The following is a 9,685-nucleotide window of genomic DNA, read 5'->3' on the forward strand; positions in this document are numbered from 1 at the left end:
GTAATCATCAAAATTAAACGAAATAAACATTTGAAATATATGAGTTTGTATGTAATGTATGAATATAATATACAAGTTTCACTTTTTAAATGGAATTACTGAAATCAATCTACTTTTTCATGATATTCTAATTTTATGACCAGCACCTGTAATAACTTAGCAAATAACCAGTTTTAACTTGGATCTTTAGACACTTTGCTACAAGCAGTCTGCTACAAAATCATAGCTGATTCCAATTTCCTTAGCTGAATCAATGAAAAATACCAAAATGTCCACAGATTGACTTGTACGATAGTAATTTAGTACCAACAAGGTGATTCCCAGTGTGAAGACCTATAAAAATTATGCATTTTGCTGGATTGTTTCCCCTCATTGTTTAAGAGACTGCTTTTTAGAGCTGACACCTCTTTTGTGCTCCACGTTTGTTCACTTTCTTCATCTTTTAAAGATGCACTGTCATAGTCAGGTACAAGGGCTGGACAGGAAAATGAGTGAAAATATCCAATGAAAAACTTAGAAAGATTGTCAGAAAGCCTGAATAACTACCGATCAAGACAATTTAAAAACATTAAAGCGAAAGTCTGGCTGCTTGGAAGCAAATCATAAAGAATTAGGGGAGGTTTTAAACTTTTTTTTGTGCAATCTTCTTCGGGATTTCTTTTCTTTTTTCTTTTTACATAAATACCTCCAAGGACATTTTAAGGAGTCTCGCAGTAGTTTCAATAATGTATAAAAAATTAAAAAGGTTAATAATTGATCATTTGTGATCATAATTTGTCAACAAAACAAACTTGTGCATAGGTATCTGTAAGTGTTTCGTCGGTTTAACTTCAATATTTTTTAACAAAATACAGCAAAGGGTAAACCTAGTTAAGCACTCACAAAACATTTTAATATATGCAAATATATCACGCTATTTCTATCCCAAACTCCTTTATAAACAACAGGTGGAGACCCGCTTGTTTCAGCGTCAAGCTGAAACTTTATTTTGAAAGTTTTGTCGCTTTGACCGGAAGTTCCTGTTCTAACTTTGAGCGCCGCTTCCAAAGCGCGACGTAAACATCAGTGGAGGAAGGTGAGCGCTTGGAGCTGAAAGTGACTGCTCGGAGCAGACTTTTTAATCGACTGTAAATGTCGGTTGTGACAGTGCAGCTCGGTCAGTGCGGTAACCAGGTAGGACAGCAGCTGTTCGACGTCATTTGTGGCGATGCTCGCGAGGGACAGGGGAGGACGTACCGCGCGAGCAGCCGGGACCGCTTCTTCCGCCCAACCGCACAGGGAGGTAGGACCATAGACATAAATACGTCCACTGTATATGTCTGTGGGTAGGAAGGCTCTGCGTGTGTGTGGTATACAAATAGGAGCGTTGTTTTCCGAGACTTATTCGTCCTCTGTGTGCTTTTAGGCTTAGAGGCCAGGGCGGTGCTGATTGACATGGAGCCCAAAGTGATCAACCAGAGCATGAGCAGGGCTGCCAGGTCCGGCAGGTGGAGGTATGGGGAGGCGTCCCACTTCAGCCAGAAGCAGGGTTCTGGAAACAACTGGGCCAACGGGTAAGACACGGAACCCCAGCTGGTGTCACCTGAGAGCTTAAGGCTCCAGTCCAATAAACTCCAGGTCTGACTCCGTCCAACCAGGTACCACGTCCTCGGCCCTCGTCACAGAGAGCAGGTGGAGGAGCTGGTGAGGCGGGAGGTGGAGCGCTGTGACGTGCTGGCCGGTTTCCTGCCCATGATGAGTGTTGCCGGGGGAACGGGGTCAGGAGTCGGCACCTTTGTCACCCAATGTCTGCGAGACATCTACCCGTCGTCCTTCGTCCTCAACCACCTCACCTGGCCGTACGAGACCGGAGAGGTTCGCACACCTACCCTACCGCCCCGCCACCGTGGTCGTGGTGACATGATCCCGTGGATCACCTTCAGTGGAACTCTCAGAAAGAAGATAACCAACATTAGCCAACACAAAGGTTACTGTAACTTTGTCAGATTTACAGATATCAAGCTGGAATCTGATGTGGTTGTAACTTAGAGTCAATCACGTGACATCACACATAATCTGGATCACATAATGTATATTTTTTGTTTATTCCTTTGCATGTTTGATATAAATAAATCCAATCTGCATATGATGTTATTTGAAGGTTTGAACAAAAGGGCTTCTTTTCTGAGCACAAGATGATCTTAGTTTGAAACTTTGGCATAAGGCTGCACCCTATATGCAGTTTTCCAAGCAGTGCCAGGCTTTTCATTTCACCGCTGAATTCTTTCCTTCCCTCCCTCACGTCGTTTTTCAGGTGATCGTGCAGAACTACAACTCCGTGCTGACGCTGGCGCACCTCTACCAGCTTTCGGACGCCGTCCTGGTGCACGAGAACGACGTCGTGCACAGGATCTGCGGCCAGCTGCTGAACATCAAGCAGATCTCTTTCGGCGACGTCAACGGGGTGATCGCTCACCAGCTGGGCGGCGTCCTGCAGCCCGCGCTCACGCCCGACTCCCACGGCGTCCACAGCGCCAATCCTCTCGGTGAGAAGGCCTTCGGGCGCGACACGAGCTTTGATAAGTGTCGAACATCAGCAACAAACCAAAGCATTAACGAGTTCACAAAAACATATAAAACACCTGCCAAAGAAGACGAAAGAAAAATTGCACATGCTACATTGTTCAGGGTTCTAAATTAGCGAATGAACGAAGAGAAGAAGTGAAGAAGTGAAACAAAACAGCCCCGTCTTTTCAGAGAATACTGCATCGACGTAAGCGTCAAGTATAAATGCCTCCACCGCTCGTACCGTGCACAGAGCCCTGTGCGACTCTGAGCCTTAATGCTGCAAGCGGTGCGGCTCTGTATTTTACCAGAGTCGTACTAAAACATTACAACTTCTTACATTTATAAGACGCTCTGGATTATAAGGTGCACTGTTGTTTTTTGAGAAAATTTAAGACTTTTAAGTGCTCCTTATAGTCCGGAAAATACTGTATATTATATCAGTAGAAGCTGTCTGAATGGACTATGAAGGCTACAAAACAATCAGGTTTTCACCCCGAACTAAATGCTCACCAAAATAAAGCTCGGTGGGTGAAAGCTGAGGAGGGAACTTCAGGTGAAAGAGGCAACGCTAAGGTTTACCAAACATTCATAGTTAGGACAAAATGTTTCTGACTTACTGTAGGGCAGTGGTGTCTAATCCTGGTCCTGGAGGGTCACTGTCTTGCATGTTTTAGATGTTTCTCTGCTGGGAGACACCTGATTTGAATGACTGAGTGATTGACAGGCTTCTACAGAACCTGAAGACCTGATGAAGAGCAGGGGAACATGTAAAACATGCAGGATAGAGGCCCTCCAGGACCAGGATTGGACACCACTGCTGTAGGGGCTCTCTGCAGAACATTTGTTTGTTTATAGGGGACTAATTCAGAAAAAAAACAATCTACCCATAGTTAAGCATGGCGGTGGTTGTATCATGCTGTGGGGTCGCTATGCTGCCTCTGATACAGCAATAACTGAATGTATCAGGATTATTGAAAATGGTAAATTACCTGTATATTCAGAAGAAAAATATTTTACCTAATAACAGAAAACAAGGTTTAAGGTGAAAATGAAAGGCTTCGGAGGAGAGTTAAGATCTGGCACTGCAATAAAGAATTCTTGCAAACTCTTTAAATCCACAACAGTGACAAAGAGATAAAGTTTAAACAGACGAATTAGGAAGCTTCAGCTTTATTAAATGTCTGTAAAGAAACTCTCGACTGAAATGTGTGCTTTAAAATTCATGGTTTTTGGTCGTCTTGAGCAACATTGTAAGTGAAGAACAGAGAAGAAATGTAAGCTGGAGGGAAACGTACATCAACACGTGCCAGCACTGAAGCTCCGTCCCGTACGCCAATTTGTGTTCAGAACTTTTTGTACCGTCTGCCAGGTGAGCTGGTGAGCGCCCTCGCCTGTCACCCGGAGTACAAGCTGCTCAGCGTGTCCACCGTCCCCCAGATGCCCGCCTCCTCCATCGCCTTCAGCACATTCAGCTGGCCGGCGCTGCTGAAACACCTCCGGCAGATGCTCATCTCCAACTCCAAGATGGAAGGAGGTCGGTTCAGCCAGTTTCCACATTCATGCCACCTAACTCTGTTGTATTGAGATAAAGAAAAAGATTGAGTGTTTTATGGTTTGACGACGTGTTGTGACAGGCATAGACTGGCAGGTGGGTCTGCCTGCGTCTTCAGGGCGGGTCAGGAGTCTGACACGAGGCACTTTCAACACCTCGCTGGCCAACCTGCTCATACTGAGAGGGAAGGACGTCTACAGCGCAGAGACGGGTCAGACGGGGAGGGAATGATGTTCCCTGATTGACTTTTCCCTAATTAGTTGATAACAGTAGCAAATTTTTTTTTTTTTTAAATACAACAGAGCTGTGATCTTAAAATGTCTAATGTCTGTGGATTATGTTCTTATCCGCAGGTGGGTTTGAAGAGCCGGCCGTCTACACGCCCTGGCTCCCACCAGAAGAAGCCTTCAGCTTGTGGAAATCCCCAGTTCCCTTCAACAAGTACGAGAAGTCTGCGACTCTGGTTACTAACAGTCAGGCTCTGCTCAGACCTCTGGATGACATGGTGAGAAAAGCGTGGAACATGTTTGCTTCTAGGTGAGTCAGTCCCAAGAGTATCTATGTCCGTTTAAAAAAATAAAAAAAGAGAGATTCCAACAGTTGTGTTGGCTGTTCAAAGTTCTCTGTGAACAGGAAATGTCCAGAGGCAGCGCTCACAGCATCAGGATTTCAGTTTCATGACATTTGTTTGCTTTCCAGAGCGTACGTACACCAGTATATTAAATTTGGCATCTCGGAGGACGACTTTCTGGACAGTTTTACGTCTCTGGAGCAGATCATCTCCAGCTACAGCCAGCTGCAGTGACGGAACTGGGAGCCAAACGTGGACTTATTCTGAACAAAATAATATATTTATATGGAATGTAACTTTTTTTCTAAACTTGTAAATAAAAGGTTTGCTGTAACAAGATTCCTTATTTGTAACAAGCAGTGGCAGGACTTGAGAAAGCTTAAATTTATTCACTGTTAAAACATACTGCAGCAAATTTACATTATTAGACTTTAACATTAGATTTTTCGTAACTCACAATGAAAAAAATATTATGAAAACACTTCATAAAAGGAAAACTGTTTTGTCACTTTAATACTGCTTTCAGTCTGTAGTTATGGAAGAAACCAATGTAAAATCCTGAGAAAGGATTTATTTTTTTATATTTAAGCACTGCATAAAGTTAGAAAAGGCAAGAGAGTTGATTCTGATGATTTAAAACAAAAGTAACACTTAAGATTACCTGATAACTACACTGAAAATAACTTGTTTTCCTATAACCTGTAGGAGTATAGAGGTATGAAGGAGAATCAGTTTAATACAATCAAATGTTAGAATATGGAGGTCACACAGTAGGTGTTTATTTCCTACCTGCCTACACTGTCAGAAAATTCCTATACTTGAACAAATTAAGATCTTAAGTAGATAATATTGAGTGAAAAGCCCCAGAACTGCTACAAAATGAGAAAATTGAACAGAAGTCAGTCATATTATTGATCATTTCCAAACAGAAACCCTGGTAGATATCAAGAAAAAAAAGCTTAAACATCAATTCATTTTTCCATCACTTTTATTGTTGACGTGGTCGTTGGTCTTACACAAGAAAACTGAACTGACAAGAAAAGCAGAGCATTTATAAAAACAAACAAAAAAAAACCCTTTTCTTCCTGCATCCACTAATAACAGTGCCATCTGGAGGCTTAAAAGAAAGCTGGAGGCCCACAGCTTCAGCCAGCTTACAGACCGCTGTTGCCATGCAAACGTCACCGCCAACACCAGTCTGATAAGCTAGCTGACGAGGTGAGAAAGAAACGTTGAGGGGAGGAGAGAAAAAAAATGAATAAAGCCGAACTCCATTAAGAATTTTAAAAGGCGTCTTATCCAGGATCTGTACGATGTTTAAATCGATGCGTTGGGAGTCGAATTCAAGCATCAGGACGAGGATAAGCTGAGGACCATGGAGCAGAAAAAAACCAGCAAACTCCAAAATGTAGCCGCAACGATGAGCGTCGGATCGCAGGTCTTCTGATGACGCGTGTTCTTGAGTCGGTCCCTTACCTGGTAGAGGCCTCCTCCCATCAGATATCAAACATTAGCTCTGCAGTCAACGAAAACACACGACAGGAACACACTGAAGCTGCTTCAGTTTAGAAAGAAAACGCCAAGTAAGACTCAGACTTCGGAACAAAAAAAAGTGTCATTATTTCCTTATTTTATATATGATCTGATCCAAGGTTTGACCGAAACGTACAGAGTAGAAATGGGGCCTATTTCTGAGGAGTACAATGCCACTTTGCTCTTTGTGTTTTTGTTCGTGTCCACAGCAACGAATGGAATAGAAATACAACCGAGCATACTGTCAAAAAGATATTAACATATGTACACAATGTGCAAACCACGTTTACCTCACTGTTTGAAGTTGATATTGCTTCTTCCCCCCTCGCCCTCTCATTATTTGAAACTGACAGTACTTGGGATCAAAGAAACGGGTCTTACAGGAGAACAACCCTGAAAGCAAACATCATCCGTTGCAGTTATCTTGGCAGCACGTTGTCAGATCAGAATCCGTTTCGGAAAAATTAAATAAGAATCAAGTAAATGAGTCGAGATTTAGATCCCAGGGAATCCAGGCGTTCCCATCTTTGCATAAGGCGTGGCGTCTTGACGGGCGCCACCCCCCCCCGTCGGCTCGCCGCTGCACTTCTGAGGCTGACGGAGCAGGATTAATTTATCGTGACAGTAACACGTTAAGACCAGCAGCAGAACCAATCACATTACTCACATGCAGAGTGAGAGAAGAGGAAGAACTACAAATCGTTAAAAGAAAAAGAAGAGTTAAGACGGCACGTGTGTCCTCGACAGCACACGCGCACACACACACACACACTCGCTCCAAAAAACAAAGGAAAAAAAAAAGAAAGCCAGTTTCTTGTTGTTTTTTTTTGTTTCTTTTTTTTCCAACAGCCTCTCTGAGGATGGATGATGGTGAGGTTTGTCGGTAAACTGTGAGCAGCTGCGGCTGAGTGGAGAGAGCTCTCAGCAGCAGCAGCGGGAGGAGGAGGAGTAGTAGTACTAGTAGAAGAAGAAGAAGCACAGTCACTTGGATGCGTGCGCCGCCGCTTGTTTCGTCATCACTTGGTTTTCTCCTCCGAGTGCCTCAGCTGCTGCAGCCGCTTGGCGTAGCTCTGAGCCATGGAGTTGATGATGGAGATGATGAAGTAGCAAACCATGACCAGTACCACCTTCTCAAACACCCACGACAGCCAGTTCTCATCCTGTAAAGGCCACAATTACAGGGAGATTACAACCAAACAGGCAAACCCAGGAATAACATCATTATTATTAGTGTTTCGAAAAAAAAAAACGGGAAAACTCTGTTAGCTTACTGCACATACATTAGAGTCAACTCACATCCTCCAATAAACATGAAATTACAGCTCAGGAATGGGAACAAAATAAATATGTTTGTATCTGAAATATGTGTTATGTCCACTAGAGAGCATTGGCTTTCATTTAAAGCTATTTTTTAAAATACAAATTGTTGCAAAGATGTTTAAAGTTCAGAAATTCCCTTTAAGTAGCCGTCCTATCTTAGAGAGAACTACATGTGCCGACTGGTTAAATGTAAGAACAGTAAAAGTTGTTTAGCTGAAACACGTTGCCCTTACCCCTGATCTACTTCCTCCAGCGTGGTGCAGCTTGTTCTTCTGTGCTTCCAGGTACTGACTGAAGGGCTTCTGGAGGGCTGGTCCTATTTTAGGTACAGACCTGCAACAACCACAGAGCAAGAAAGAAAGAAAAAGAAGAAGACGATTTAGTCCCTTACCCTTCAAAAGCAAAAAAGGCAAAAATGCAAGGCTCTATAACATTTAAGTCCCTTTAAAAAATGATAATAAAAGAATAAAATAAACTCTAAGCAGCATCCGTGCAGCAGAAGCAGCTGCTGCTGAAGGGCCCCATCCAACAAGTGGCCCCGAACGCTGCAGCTGCCACCACCTCTAATTGTTACTGTGAGCAGCAGCAGGCAGCAGAGAGGAATGAGGCAGAAACTCCTCAGTCCTCCTTTTATACTCCAACTTCTCTATCGGAGTCTGTGTCAGCCCCTTCGACCAGGAAGTGACTCGGCATGATGTCATCACCTTTACCACCACTGCTGCCTTCATGGGGGGGTGGGGGGGCAGCCAATCGGGATGGGTTCACGTCCCTATTAGGCCGGGGTGGAAACGCTCAGGGACCAGTCATAATGAACGTCTCACCGCGTCGTGTCAGAAAGAAGCACGGGCGCTACAGTTTCACAGTTTGACTCGACGCATTGTGCGTTGAGGGGAATCTCTACGTCACGTCGAACGTGTGATTACGACGAAGAGGGGAAAAAAATGAGCAGCCCTCTCTGTATAGATTCATTTCAGTCCCCGGAGAGGACGCACACATGTCTATAAACATGTCCAGTTTGGACTAGACTAAGCAAAAACAGGAGATAAACACCAAATGGAGACAGGGTAATTCCTGAAGCTGAGAAAAGCTAAAATCTCACTGAGTCATCCGTGTTATCGCTCCCATTTTGCACACGAAAACATATTACAGATCGACTATGTCAGCACTGAAGCATCATTGGTACAAATCACGGCGAGTCACCAAAGACCAGCTGAGCTTCACGGGGAAAGAATCGGGACTGAATTTTCTCAGAAAAATGATGAACTTTTTTTCTTTTTTTTTGTACTTAATATGGTTATTTCCTCTAAAAACTGGATGACTAATTAACAGCCAAATCTCAAAGACAACTGAACTGATTCCTCTGTATTTTGATAAAGGTTAAATCAGAATAAACATTAAAATCTTTCCTTATTCTGGTAAACATGAGGTTATCAGCTTAGTCTGAGGTTAGCTGAGCAGCTCAAGTCAGTCAGTCTTCGGTGTTTAGGATAAGGTTCCCCTCCGTGATCGGGCCGTCCTCTGAGTCGGAGCTGAACCCCGGTGAGTCAGATCAACACGTTCGAACATGAGCTCACCCTCCTGACCACCGGGGCCGCGGAGATGGCTTTCACCTGGGGGGTGGGGAGGGGTGGTAAAGAAATACCTTCGTACGGAAAGAAAAAAGGCACAAACGCATGCATGTGCACCCCCGCAGTGAAAGTGTTTAATCATACAGGCTCCCCCACCAAAAAAAAAAAAAAAAAATGCATCTGAGAAAGTTTACTACTTCAATACCGACCACAAAAACCAGAGGAAAGACTCCACGTAGTAACGGACTTATTCAGCTGCTTTCACACGAACCCTTACCCAATCAGTGACACCATCTGCTCCACTATGTGCTTGCTGAAGGTGATGATAACAAAAAGTTTCTGTAGGTGGGGGGGAAGGAGAGAAAAAGACAAGAGAGATGAATAAGCCTTAAAGCCCGCCAGTTCACTCAGAAAATAATTCAGTGTTTCAGAATCTGAACGATGATTTTAGGGAACGTCACTCGTTACTGTGGCACAGCTGGGAGAAGCGGGAGGCGACATCTGCCTGCGTCTGTCCGCGGACTCACTAATTACAAAAAACGCAAACCTGGCATGAAGCTAAACTTTGTGCTGCGAGGGGAGGGGAGGGGAGGG

The 9,685-nt window shown here is 43.9% G+C and overlaps 2 protein-coding genes across 6 annotated transcripts in view; one reads left to right on the forward strand and one right to left on the reverse strand.

The window, feature by feature from the left end:
- The first annotated feature begins 1,009 nt into the window (after window positions 1-1,009).
- Window positions 1,010-5,007, forward strand: tubd1 (tubulin, delta 1). Of its 2 annotated transcripts, none has more exons than XM_017420007.3 (8): window positions 1,010-1,282; window positions 1,406-1,553; window positions 1,638-1,854; window positions 2,294-2,525; window positions 3,917-4,081; window positions 4,182-4,310; window positions 4,453-4,636; window positions 4,799-5,007. In XM_017420007.3, exons 1-8 carry the CDS (start codon window positions 1,132-1,134, stop codon window positions 4,902-4,904), a joined length of 1,332 nt encoding a protein of 443 aa, XP_017275496.1. In that variant the 5' UTR covers window positions 1,010-1,131; the 3' UTR covers window positions 4,905-5,007. The 2 variants fall into 2 exon arrangements, with proteins under 2 accessions (XP_017275496.1, XP_024862527.1); XM_025006759.2 differs by having other exon boundaries at window positions 1,132-1,282; window positions 4,453-4,604; window positions 4,799-4,971.
- Window positions 5,008-6,266: 1,259 nt separating this feature from the next.
- The window catches only part of vmp1 (vacuole membrane protein 1), a 16,872-nt gene continuing 13,453 nt past the window's right edge, over window positions 6,267-9,685 (reverse strand). For all 4 annotated transcript variants that reach the window (XM_017419997.3, XM_017420000.3, XM_025006802.2 and 1 more), the window contains exons 10-12: window positions 9,369-9,430; window positions 7,757-7,856; window positions 6,267-7,363 (exon numbers count right to left, since the gene is read on the reverse strand). In XM_017419997.3, coding sequence (XP_017275486.1) covers window positions 7,220-7,363; window positions 7,757-7,856; window positions 9,369-9,430 — 306 coding nt within the window. In that variant the 3' untranslated portion in view covers window positions 6,267-7,219. The remainder of the gene's footprint in view (window positions 7,364-7,756; window positions 7,857-9,368; window positions 9,431-9,685) is intronic.

This window comes from Kryptolebias marmoratus, linkage group LG2 (genome assembly GCF_001649575.2).
Source record: "Kryptolebias marmoratus isolate JLee-2015 linkage group LG2, ASM164957v2, whole genome shotgun sequence".
Taxonomy (NCBI): Eukaryota; Metazoa; Chordata; class Actinopteri; order Cyprinodontiformes; family Rivulidae; genus Kryptolebias; species Kryptolebias marmoratus.

Excerpts from the sequence above, each read along its gene's own strand:
- tubd1 (XM_017420007.3), top strand. The coding sequence starts at position 1,132 with ATGTCGGTTGTGACAGTGCAGCTCGGTCAGTGCGGTAACCAGGTAGGA. Across the intron at positions 2,526-3,916 it reads CCACAGCGCCAATCCTCTCG|GTGAGCTGGTGAGCGCCCTC; the intron begins GTGAGAAGGCCT and ends ACCGTCTGCCAG. Across the intron at positions 4,311-4,452 it reads CGTCTACAGCGCAGAGACGG|GTGGGTTTGAAGAGCCGGCC; the intron begins GTCAGACGGGGA and ends TCTTATCCGCAG.